Below are 13,794 nucleotides of genomic sequence, written 5' to 3'. Positions count from 1 at the left end.
TTCAGCAAGATAGCAATTGTGATGTCAACAGTAATGACGTCACACCTTTTATAAACAATACAGAGGTTCTTTCCTCGTCATATATTAATATCCTATATTTTTTATAAATAATTGCTAATTTTTAAAATATTACAAATGATACAGTATGTTGTCCGTAAGAGATAGACACAAGTCATCGCGGACTTTTTTGTAGAATTAAATAATACACAATTACACCAAACATTATTTTGTTATATCTCAATGGGCTTAGACAGCGTCTTCGTTGAAAGCGGCTAATTTTTTTTAACAAATATTTAATTACACTAAAATATATACTGTAACGTTAATACGTTAATGTACACTAAAATATATACTGAAACTAAACAAATTATGTAATACAGCCCTCTTCGAGAATCATGCTATGCATTGGTAAAAACAGCATAACAATAGGTGCAGTAGTTTTTGAGTTTATCGCGAACGGACAGACAGACACAGTGGAGAGCTTTGTTTTATAATATGTAGTGATAAGAAAAGAATACTCACTTCTCAATTCCCTGATGAATTTCTGTTCTTGATCCAACATCAGGCGAAATGTGTGAGCTTTAGATACTTCCAACTGCCTCTGTTTTTCAGGCTGAAAACATACAATTATTAGTGACTAAAATTGAAGTTTTAAAAAACAGATAGATTTTACACCGTTATTTTTATATTATCAAAAAAATATCAATCAACAGCGTGTATTTTATTTATGGCGTTACAACCTGGCCATGGGAATGTGCGGTGGGAACGGCGAAGCGGTGGGAGACGCGACAATCCGCGTGGCACATTTTGAAGGCCACGGGCAGTTCGCCGCCGCGAATCTTCATTCACTATCGAAAAGGTAGGCATTGGCAGCCCTCAATGAAACGATATATGGTAGGTATATAGGTTGCTTCGGCATATTCAAATTCTGCTTGATACCTTTTATTTCGAAATACATAATTCATGTAGTAGTGAACATCATAATTAATTGTTGTAGGTACAATTTTTTTATTTCAGATTACTAGATCATGGATCATCATCTGTACTGTTTGTGTATCACAAAATATACTCACATTGACGGGCACTGGAGCTGTGATTGGTGTCTTATGTCTGGACGCGTTCTGTTGAACTGTGAGCACCGTTGAAGGATTCGCTGAAACACCAAAAATACGCATTAAACATAATAGAACCTAAAGTGGGACCCTGTATAGGCCTAGCTTTAAAGTTTTCAAATTTTTAAAAAGAAAAATGTCAGAAATCGGTTCGGTTACAGGAAAACCCCAATCAAACACTTACATCAAATGATCCCAATCCCTATCAATATGAGTGAGTTATAATTTATAAGTGTCACTTATAATAATATTATATAATTGTATTCATTTCGGTAATTAATTAATAACACTGTCGCAGTTAAATATTTACCATTTAACACTACTTCGGACAAATTCAGTGTTATTAATTAATTACCGAAATCATATCCCTTAAAAAGTTTTATTACACAGAGTGTATAAGATTGATGCATCTGCATGCAGTGCATTCAATTGATGTTTGAGGTTTTTATTATTTCATAACTTTTTTAAATTGTTCTAGTAAGTCGAAACGTTTTGTTGCACATTTAAAATTTAATAAAAGCTGAAACTATAACGGTCTTACAAATAAACTTTGCATTAAGTTAATAGTTAACCAATACTATGCAAAATACTACACTTACAATACAATGATAATTCTAAAATTTTCCAAATGTCAAGCAGGCTTGCAAATAAACTCGCGAATAAATCAAGCATTAGCAGAATGACTATTAGTAAGATTTGTAAACATTTTGCATAATCTCAGGTATAACTTTATTTGTAATTATAACCTTACGGCCTTACAAATATTATTATGCCAATTTTATTTGTAAGGCCGTTAATGTCGATTCAAAAAGGAGAAATTATAAAAATTTAACTTCTCCGTAGTGTTGCTTATAAGGTCGACATTAAAAACTGTAATTTTTGTCACGTAAATAAATGAATTTTTCTTAATTTAGCTGAACTAGGAACAAGTTGATCAGAAACCGCACGGTGACCGTATGAAGAAATATTAGTTCAAGAACCTCGTATCATCTGGACGACTTGTTGGTGCGTGTGATGATGTACTGGTATGGAGTCGACGCGCAGGATTCGGTCACCTGCTCGCAGACCAGCCCGCCAAGCCGCGCCGTGTTCCTTTACTGATTGCACGTACACAGGGTTGTCACCTGCAAATATAATCATTTGAGTTTTATAATATTGAACATGCTAAATTATATTGAAGAAGATTAGAACTTTTAAAAGGATAACATAAAATCTCATTATTTTTTATCTCCATGTTTCGCGTACTTAACAATTATGCATGGTCAAGGACAAATGATGCTTAAGGAGTCATGAGTGTAATTTTTTTTTTTATGAAATAGGAGGACAAACGAGCGTACGGGTCACCTGGCGATGGCCTCCAAAACCCAAACAAAACTCTACGGAACTGATTATAGTCGTTACCGACTGATGGCAGTTAATAATAATAAAAAAAAATATCTCCATGTTTCGCGTATAACAACCATGAGTGGTCAAGGACAAATGATGCTTAAGGAGTCAAGAGTGTAATTGTTTATTTTTTTTTTATTGAATAGGAGGACAAACGAGCGTACGGGTCACCTGGTCTTAAGTGATCACCGCCGCCCACATTCTCTTGCAACACCAGAGGAATCACAAGAGCGTTGCCGGCCTTTAAGGAAAGTGTACGCGCTTTTTTGGAAGGTACCCATGTCGTATCGTCCTTGAAAACCGCACTGTGGAGAACCACCACACATCCAGATGGTGGGGATGATATCTTAACTTGTGGTGTGTCTTGCTAAGGTGGGATTCAGCGGCAGGAATCAGGTTAAACAGCTCATCGGAACACTCCCCGTGATAAATGCGGTAGAAGACACACAATGAAGTGACGTCTCTACGCAACGCCAAGTGATCCAGCCGTTCACAGAGCACTGGGTCCCCGATAATTCGAGCTGCTCTGCGTTACCGCGGTCAAATGGATCGAGCTGATACTGGGGTGCACTAGACCAGAGATGACAGCAATACTCCATGTGTGGCCGGACCTGCGCTTTGTAGAGCGCTAGAATGTGGGCCGGCTTGAAGTATTGCCGTGCTCTATTAATGACGCCCAGTTTCTTGGAAGCCAATTTAGCTTTGCCCTCCAGATGCCCACGGAATTGGCAATCGCTCGAGATTTCGAGACCCAGTATTCCGATACAAGGCGAAGCTTTAAGGTAAGTGTTGTCGAAGAGCGGTGATACGGCAAATGGGGTTTATTTTGTGGTAAACACGCAAACTTGAGTCTTCTGGGGGTTAAAATGGACAAGGTTCAATTTACCCCATTCCGCTACCTTCTCAAGAGAGGACTCTATAGAAGACACAAGTTTTTCCCGGCACTGGTCGACGATTTCCCGAGAGAGACCTGCATGGCCCGGGTATACGGCATCACCAGTGCTGTCGTCTGCATAGCAATGTATGTTGGAGGCATCCAACATATCATTGATATGCAGAAGAAACAGTGTGGGAGATAGCATTGGAGGTGTCCAACATATCATTGATATGCAGAAGAAACAGCGTGGGAGATAGCACACAGCCTTGGGGCACTCCAGCGTTCACGGGCTTGGGATTCGAGCAATAACCGTCGACAACGACCTGTATGCTGCGCCCAGTGAGGAAGCTGGAGTTTAATTATTCTCTCCATGATTTTGGAAAGCAGGGAGGTAATAGCAATAGGCCTGTAGTTTGCCGGATCCGAACTGTCTCCTTTTTTTGGATCAGATGGACAAGGGCTGACTTCCATGAGTCAGGGACTGCGCCTTTTGAATAAGAGTGCCTGTTAGCACCGTTAGCACCGGCGTCGATCAGGGGCACACGTTCTAAGCACGATTAGAGAAAACAGAGCTCGCCGAACAGTTTTCTGTCTGAACTGTACTTCAGGCATGGAGCTCTGACACCACGGGATGGTCGGCGGTGTTTTTCCGTTGTCGTCAAGAGTCGAGTTGGAGGCAAAAAGAGTGCACAGGAGATCGGCTTTCTCTTTTGCCGTATGGGCCAGGGTGTCATTCTTCATGTGCAACGGCGGCATGGACGACTGGTTGAAGTTACCAAGAGCAGCTTTCGACAACCACCAGAACTTGCGTGTTCCGGTCGGGTAACTGGAAAGCTGCTCGCCAATTTTGACGACGTGCTTCGATTTCGCACAGGCGATTTGCCGCTTAAAAATCTGGAGGCACGGTTATATTTCCTCTTCAGAACTTTGCAGTTCGGATCCTTTGAGCCCAGCGCCGCAACCGAAGTTCGATACGCCTGTTTTTTGCAGTCAGATGCTGCTTTAACTGACGCATCGAACCAGGGCTGTGATCTGCCACCGATCGGTACTACAATTGTCAAAATTGTTACAACGCAAGGGCCTTTTATTAAGTCGAAAGTGACTAACTTTAAATAAAGGTATAGCATTTTTTTTCGCAATTTAAATTAAAACACACGTCGTATATCTACTCAACATTTTTTTAATGATTCACCATTTGTAGCCTCGAAAGAACTTATTATTAAAATGGGATTTACGTATGGCAACCCTTTTAGCTGTTTCAATATAATGCTATATACGCTAGTAAGGATTAATTATGGGTTGTGTAGCTCAATCTAAATATCCAGTTATTTACTGTTAATTATTTTGTCATATTAGTTTATACAGTTACATTGGCGGATTCCGTTATAAACTACGGACTAAGCAGTTACGGAAGGACGTACAAGTCATATTTAGAGGATATATACAAATTACAAAAAAGAATTCTTAAAACTATCGTTCCAAATTATTTTTATAAACACAAAGAAAATACGGATCTTGCACTATTTAAACATTGCAAGGTTATAAATGTCTTTGATAAAGTGAAATTCCGTATATTGTCAGATATAAATGAATCTAAATTCCTTCGAGAAATTCAAAGACTGCCTCATCTAAGACAATTTACAGGAACAACTATGTCATTTAAATTACCTAAATCTACAAATATATATGGCACCAGAGCAAACAACTACGTCATTCCTCTATACTTAAACGAGACTCCCTTAGAGATTCAAAAATTATATATAAATAAAAATAAATATAAGTCATCGTTAAAAAAGTACTTTTTACAAAATCCTTCATTAATATAATTGTATCTGCGGTAAGCTAAGTAGACAACTAATTTGTAATTACTAACATTTAGTTGATAATTATTTTTTGTTTTGCATTTTAATGATTTCTATACTACTTTGTTTAAAATTGTAAGTTAACATCTTGTAATAACTGTATTAATTGAAAGTAATTGTTGTTTTCTTTTTAAATATTATGTAATTTAATTCTAAGCGGCTTCACACACAGATAAGCTTCCTAAAGTTTAAGTGTGTGTTATTATATTGTAAGCTATAACTATATTGTATTTTAAATAAATATTCTAAAAAAAAAAAAAAAAAAAATTAACGCTATCTCAGAAAAAATTTAATCATCTAAATAGTCAGATATTTTCTACATCTTCGGCCTTACAACTTAACTTGGCATGAATTTATACCTTATAATAAACCAACAATATGAAAAAATTCTGAAGTTACCCGAATGTCAGCCTTGCAAATAAACACGGGATACGTTATACGTCCGAATAAACCAATCGTAAGCAAAATGTCTATTTATAAACATTTTGCATATGCTTGGTTTATTCTCAAGTATATCTTTATACCAAGGTATTTGTAAGGCTACTTCGGCCTCAGGGTGACGAACGCGTCCTGTCATGCGACGAGCGTCATATAAGAATATAATAATAATAATAATAATAATAAGCCTTTTTATTTCTTGTTAACAATTATTTTTTTTTACAGTAAACGCCAATTTACATTGTATTTGTAATTTACTTTTGGTTTTTTTAAATAATTTAGTTTAATTATTTAGAGTTAAATTAAAAGAGCGTCATATAGTCTTAGGTAATTTTTGTTTGACTTATGACCCAGACTATAATACGATTATATATGGTCAGATGAGTGCCGCTTATCTCTGTTACCGCCGCTCAATCTCGTTGTCTGCTCACCTGACACCTTCATCCCGTATCCATGCTCATCTTTGAGTACGGTGACGGTGAGCAACTCCTCGCCGCTCGGCGAAGCGGCTCCCACCGTCCCGCCAAGCATCACCTGCGAACCAAACCAACACATTGTTATTTCTGGAGTTTACACTTTAGGAATCATTTTACGTTACAAAAAGTGAAGGGTCACATTTCCTCTGTGTAATAAACTCGCACATCGCGCTACAAGTGCTCCCCGCTCTTCAGTCCCGGCGATTTCAATGTTCATTTTGATAAAGAGGAAGGATTACCACGAGTAGATATTTTGAAAGAAGAACTCAACTTTAATCTAGTTTCTGGTAGAACACCAGGGCAACTAGATTTGGTACAACCATTGATGCAATGGTTACACGATTCGTAACTCACGTTACTTCTAATGTTCATGTAACGTATTTTAGTTTTCATAAACCTATATTGGTGACAGTATTAAATAATTAAAGTAATATATTTTATCAAATTGATACGAACAAATATATGAATTCATTTACATTCTTTGCTTATTATATATAGATAATATAAGTTTTGGAAGTTTTTCTTATGTCGGTTGCTTTTTAATATATTTTTTTTTAATTTTCTTGATTTTTAGTGATTCTGAAGTACTAACAGTAACTAATAATTTGTCTAATTGACCTAAAAAATTTTCAATGCAGCAATTAACGTAAGCGCATTGGAATTTGATTGCAGACATTTAGAAATTCTGCCACAGATCACACCCTTACTGTTAGTCGTTAAGGAGTTCAATTGATCATCATATTCGACTACTACAATTACTTGACCATAACGACGTTACGGTAGGTGAGTCAAATATCCGGATATCAAAAAGATCTGGACGAGTATCGTTAATTTGCTCATAAGAATTAAAGAGTTCCTTTACTTCCTCATAGTTCTCATAATCAGAACCTAACCAAACTCTTGCCAAACTACCTTTGAAGTATAACCTTTCCAATAAAGTGTATATTGAGTTATTCTTCCATTTGTCGCGCACCACTTCTAATACCAAATTTAAGACTTTTACGATTTTCTCATGGATTTCTGTCAGATCTGGACCAAATTGCAATGTGACCATATGGGAGGCACCAGCTTTCAAATAAAAATATCAATATCGGTTCACCCAGTCGGAAATTCTGAGGTGAGCGAGCTTGCACGAACTACCTAAAGTATTACAAAATCAAATTCAAATATTTTTATTCAAAATCACTTATTGAACGTCAAAAACTACCTTTTTTTCATTTAAAAATATGGATTACAATGTGATATCGTACAATAAACATTTATAATTAAAGAGCCTGAGGGTGTTCGCTTTATTCCCAGTCCGTGGTGTCATTAAGAAAATCGTTTATGCTATAGTAACCTTTCCCACACAAACGATTTTTAACGATTCTTTTAAATTTCGTATTACATTTGTTTTGTACATTTTCTGGGATCATATTGTAGAAGCATATACATCGCCCAACAAAAGACTTACTAACTCGACCGAACCAAGTAGTAGGCATAACAAGTTTATGTTTGTTTCTCGTGTTAGCATTATGAAAGTCACAGTTTCTAGAAAATACCTCAATGTGCTTATGTACATACAGAACATTATCAAAATTACAGTAAGAGTATGAGAGGATATTTAGACGAAAACGACATGAGATCGAAAGAAATAAATCATGTGCGATAATCCATTGTTTGTAGAACAGAAAGCAAATATTTTTCCGATATCGATATATTATACTTATTTTGTTTATCATGAAAATATTGGAATAAAGAAAAAAAACAGCAAACATACAATAACTATATAATATAAGTGAAGAAGTTGTATAGGGCCCTTAAGGATAGAGTGCAATATGAATTTACCTTACTATACAGTAATTAGAGCAAAAGAAATCTTGTAAATATCCCAAGCAAACGAAGTTTTATATATAATATAAAACTTCGACAAATATATAATATAAAACTTTAACAACTACAATCAAGTTACAAAATATTGATATAGATATGTTGAAACTATTGTGCAGAACTCCTAGGACGGAACGTATAGGTACTTTCGTCAATGGCGGATATGTATAATACTTAATAGTTAGAATTAAAAATAATTTATAATTAAGTATTCGAACGCTTAACTGAAATCTACAAAGTCCCTATGACTAAAATGGCAGTTACAGAGACGAGAGAGTGTCTTAAAAATATCCACGTAAATAGCCTGTAATACGCCTGAATACAATTTTAGTATCTATATGTTGTTGAGTTAAGATTTGCATCAACCAAATTTAAATCAATATTTTTTACGTATTGACATAAATATTAAGTAAAATTCCTTATTTTTTATTACAGAGCTACAGCTCATTTCAATACATTGAAAATTAGGAATAAATCAAAGTTGGCGTATCACAGAAAAATGTTAATGAAACTATCATAGTCGGTGCGGAAAAGTGAGAGAGTACAGGTACTTAATCAATAATCTAACACCGAGCAAACTTCAATATACTTTACCAGTCGCACAACACGGTCGCAGATGAAGTCTAGACTGCGCTGCAAGTACAAACTGCGCTTTTTGGTAGATGAGGTGAATCTGACGCTCGTCTTACGAAATTTGGACCATACGCTTTCATAACAACGACACGCAATTCCGCCCCTTATCAGTCAACCACATCCTTGTCGTAGGAGTGTCAACAATATCGAAAGCTTACCTTACGACCATAAAAAACCACACAAAAACATAGCTTTTATTACAGAGACCATAAATGGTTTGAAAACTTTGATCTTGAATCCTACAGCCCGCCAACGTCTGCTTTTCAAAAGACATCTATGTAAACAGGATGTGTCCGAATACAATTTTAGTGCTATCAAATCACTGCACACAGAGTACTATGCTCCATGTACTATGACAAAAGGTTTAGATTCGTAGTGACTAACTTGATTATTACGCATGTAAGGCTACGTATACGGTGTTAATACTTGTGTTTGCTATTATTTTTATATGCTGCTGGATACAGAATCTAACGCTATCAACACCATCTTCATCTACTGCTTCAACTTTGGTTATATTTGAAAATTCCTTTCTATAATTTATATTTTGAATAAAGTATTGTATAGTTAACAAGTGATTTTTATTTGTGTGATAATTTTTTGTCAGGCTATTTACTGGTTAAATGAATCGATTTCAAATGATTGATTAGCTAAGCTATTCAATAATATTAAATGAATCGGTTATCACCAGTTCCTCAGTTCGAGCTAGAATTAGCAAAATTAAAACTGTATAAGATTAAACATTTTTGTACCAATTTAGTAATAAATTTTAGTTTTCTATTATTTGTCGGCTCTATAGCAAATGTATGATTTATTATCTTTCATAAAGACCCATATCGTTGATAATTTATTCTGTAATCGTTCCACCGCATAAACTATTCATCATTCGAATGCAAAAATTCGCTAAGCGTGACGCTCCGCAAACCTCTGCGCGACGCACCAAGTCACGTAAAACAAGATAAAAATAAAATTGTATACTGCACATAAAAGGTTCGAGTTACATGAACCCACTATCAGGGATTCACGATTGAAGCTACAATCTCATTCATGAACGAAACGGGAACGGCTGTTTCACATCCCGGCGTAAAAGAGCGAATTTCATTATGTTAGCGAATACATTTCAGTAGTACGTAGTGCCGCTTAGATTTTTTGGGTTTTTCAATCCTGAGCGGCACTGCATTGTAATGGGCAAGGCGTATCAATTATCATCAGTTGAACGTCCTGCTCGTCTCGTCCCTTAGCATATAGACGACCTGACCGACAGCCAGCCAGACCTGACCCGATCATGCTTGGCCAATTTTTATTTGTGAATGTTAAGCAAGTGGTATAACATTCAAAATACTAAGAAACTTATACCAAGAGTGGCTGCCTGTTAACGACTAGTAACAGCAGATTTATTCTCTTGTTCTAACTTGCTGCATCTCCATTAGAAATGTACTTTTCTCTCGCACGCTCTGTTTGTCTAGTAGATATTGTAAGTCTATGGTTGATGACTTGAATTTGTGTTGGCCGGGTTCTGATCAAGCCAGACCAACTCTCTCATGAACTCGTCTTGGGTTTTTCGCCGGCTTCTAGGATTTGAAGAGAAACATTCTCTGCTTTTTTTGACTTATTTCATATCCTTTGCTTGGGATATTTAAAAGGTGTTTTGTTCTACATACGGTATAATACGGAAAATTTGAATGGCATTGTAACGTTAAACAGTTTCTTCCAATCTGCACTTATATTATACTTATTGTATGTTTCCTATTTTCATGTCTTTGTTCCATCTCACGTGATTATCCTCTACGATCCTAATATTTTATTGATAAGTTACACAGCATTTAAACAATATAAGTATAATATCAACATCGGTGAAATACTTGCTTGTTGGTAGCCCGTATCCCATAGCAAATAGGAGAAGTAAAATTAACACCTTCTCTAATAATACCCTCAGAGAAAAGTGGTAGGCAGACCTATTACAATCAGCAGATCTATCTACTACACCACAGGGCTATCCACTACATAAGTGTACATATGCGAATCATTTCAAAGAACAACCACCCCTGTTGTTTTTCCATAAATATTAAAACCGCTCTGTAGAGAAGAGTTGCTATTTGATTTAACAACCTTTATTTTTAGATAAAATCCTTTTAGTACAGTTCACTTTTTCTATAACTCTTGTGAACGTTGATATATCCAAGCTAACGATGACATGCCATCTGCATTCCATCGCGTTACTACAACGGCAGACAGACAGATAATTTACATAATATTAACGCCTTCCGGAGTGGACGCATTTGGCAAGCCACTGCAATGTCAGGGACACCTAATGTTAGCGCGATCCATCGAGCGACCGACGCGATCTTAATTACAAGCTGTGGGTCGAAACTATCTGTTCATACAATTTCGATTTTGGAGTGCTCGAGACTAGCTGACACACATCACTATTTTTCCCGATTATATGCGTGCGCATTAGCACAAAAAAAAGTCATCAATACTTAAAATTGGGTTTGAATTCGAGAGCTCGAAATTCAAGAATCGCCTCATTGGATTACGCATCTCTATTTGTAACGGTTTGAATAAACGTGGCTTGTTTCACTCAATCATTCTCTCGTGATATTAACACTCTAGACCTGCGGGCCTACCATGAACTCTTATTGCGATTCAATTGACAACCTAAAATTAACTGCTTTGCTATTTCGTACCACGACGTGATTAGAGCTATCTAATTTAGGTTGACGTCAAATCAACTGATTAAATCGCAATGATGTCAATTGAATGTCAAAAATGATATTAACTGAATCGCAAACTGACTTAGTTCGTTCATTCATTCGTACCATGAGGTGTTATTTCAACCAAACTGGATAGCTTGTTTGTCAAAGTGACCGATTCAAAAAAAGTTGCTACTTCCTTGGAGGAAAGTGAATCGTGTAGTAAAATAGTGAAAACATAGAAAAGAAAAATTTTATTGATTAAAGATGAGATGAGAATACTTTATTGGACTTTTTTGTAAAACAAAATACTGAAAATAAATACCAAAAATGATAATACTAAAGCCGAGGCAGTAAGGGCCCGGGCTAAGCCTGTTCGCAAGAACGAATTAAAAAAAATGTACTCTGTGGTCCTGTCAAATCAAACATCAATGGAGGTGCGTTCATAACTCGTTATTTTTACGAAAACACATAAGCAAACATTTAAGTTGTAATTTAAACAACTATATTTATTTATATTATTATTATTTAATAAGTATAAAAAAGGGCTTAATGGTTTATAATTTGACGCAATTGTGCAATTTTAAAATGTATTTTTAGTATTTTCTACGCAAAAAAACCGCTATAATCATATCATTTTAGGTTTCGAAACGCAATTTTCTTTCGTTCATTCTTCATAAGCGATCCAAACGCCATTCAGTAAAAGGCACTTCATGGTACGAATTTTAGTGATTCAGTTTGGGTACCTAAACTGCATCGGATTCGCATCGCTTATTTAAAGTTGATGGTAGGCCCTCTGGGCTTTTCAGTGCACCGTATAATTTTCGTCTAGGTCGAGCTCTCTTAACACTTCCATCCTCATTAGCTCTATAAGTTTGGTCCAGGACTACTTCCTTGCATCCTCGTATGAGCTTGAAAGCACACACCATCTATCAGTCCACACAAACGTGATTTTAATCATAGTAAATTCTAATGTGTGGGCCTTCTAGGGTGTAAATTCCGCTAAGATTCGCCTTCAATCAATTCGACACGTGTTCGATACAAATTCTTGCACGAGACTCAGAGACGAGGTAAGTCTGGTGCCAGCATTTGGCGAGTCAACATGTCCTGAGGATGCCTCAAGAAGGCTCACAACATTTGCATAATCATGGATTTCCGCAAAATAACGCCTAATTCAATAGATTCCACAGCACCACGCACTTGGTCAAAAAAAATTAGGACCGTGAAAGATTTAATGTATGTTTCCCACTCATAGTATGGTGATATAATGAATGAATATACAAGTCATGTAATAAGATTATTGAATAATGGATATCAATCAACGTTTCTTATAATAATAATAGTTTTCTCCTTCTATTTCATCCAATGTCACCTGCCGTTATGTTATCAACACCGCCCATTCCCATTCACCACCTTAAGGGTTTCTCTTCCCATACCCTGTCTATTCGATCTGAAAACAGCGCGCTGTACGTTCCACATTTTGGTTGTACCTATTATAATAAACAACTTTCTTGGTAGCCGAATGGATGAATATCATAGATCCATGTGGTAAGAAACCTCTGTAATAATGAAAGCTCTGTGCTCTTTCGATGATATCTTCGGGGCGCAGAGCAACACAAAACAACGGTCGGTAAGTGCCTTTTCACATAAATATAAACGCCGTGCTATGAAATGACATGTTAGAAATGTGTGTGCTACAATGACAGGGACCGTGCCGTGAACGTGTGACGCCCGTGCTTATCCATAATAAACGCGATTTTGACGCGGTAACCGTCTTTAAAGTTGTATTGACTTGTTGAACCTCGTTTACATGAGGGGTGCAAAAAGGCGACGTTTTCAGTCTAATATCTCGATAAAACAGCGACCACTACCGGGCGACCGGGCGACCGTGCGTAAACCGGTACATATGAAAGAGCTTGCACGACACGGAGCCGTGCCGTTGAGACGGCAACCGTATACATGTTAAAAGGCACTAAAGGTAATTTATATTTGAACATGTTTTGTAACTTCAAGTAAAGTCGAGAAATTCGCGAGCTTACTCATGCGTACGCGCCAAGCGTCGGCCGAGCAATTACCAAAAACTGGTGTTACCGCGCCATCATAACGGTTGGAGCAAGGACCGACTTATGCTACAGGGAGTAAGTAACATTTAAAACAATAATATGTATGGATAAATTTAAACTGGTCGTCTTATTTTTTCTTTATGAAAATAAACGGACGAGACGAGCAGGACGTTTAGATTGTTGATTACACTACACAGCGACTACATTACTGGCACAACTAAAACTTGAAAATGTATGATTTCATTGTACTTAAAGAAATGGTCATGTGACATGTCATTCATTCAAAATAAAAGTGACTTAACAATATTTGTTCGGAATTATAGTATTCTTTTACTTTATTCGTGTATTATTCAGGGTAATTTGCTTAATTATTTATAGAATAAATTCG

At 36.4% G+C, this 13,794-nt stretch overlaps 1 protein-coding gene across 4 annotated transcripts in view; it reads right to left on the bottom strand.

Moving 5' to 3' along the window:
- The window catches only part of LOC126972143 (rho guanine nucleotide exchange factor 12), a 284,774-nt gene that overhangs the window by 216,402 nt on the left and 54,578 nt on the right, over nucleotides 1-13,794 (bottom strand). For all 4 annotated transcript variants that reach the window (XM_050818729.1, XM_050818747.1, XM_050818757.1 and 1 more), the window contains exons 2-5: nucleotides 6,107-6,209; nucleotides 2,093-2,236; nucleotides 1,074-1,153; nucleotides 523-613 (exon numbers count right to left, since the gene is read on the bottom strand). In XM_050818729.1, coding sequence (XP_050674686.1) covers nucleotides 523-613; nucleotides 1,074-1,153; nucleotides 2,093-2,236; nucleotides 6,107-6,206 — 415 coding nt within the window. In that variant the 5' untranslated portion in view covers nucleotides 6,207-6,209. The remainder of the gene's footprint in view (nucleotides 1-522; nucleotides 614-1,073; nucleotides 1,154-2,092; nucleotides 2,237-6,106; nucleotides 6,210-13,794) is intronic.

This window comes from Leptidea sinapis, chromosome 2, assembly GCF_905404315.1.
Source record: "Leptidea sinapis chromosome 2, ilLepSina1.1, whole genome shotgun sequence".
Taxonomy (NCBI): Eukaryota; Metazoa; Arthropoda; class Insecta; order Lepidoptera; family Pieridae; genus Leptidea; species Leptidea sinapis.
This window is presented reverse-complemented; position numbering and strand designations above follow the sequence as displayed.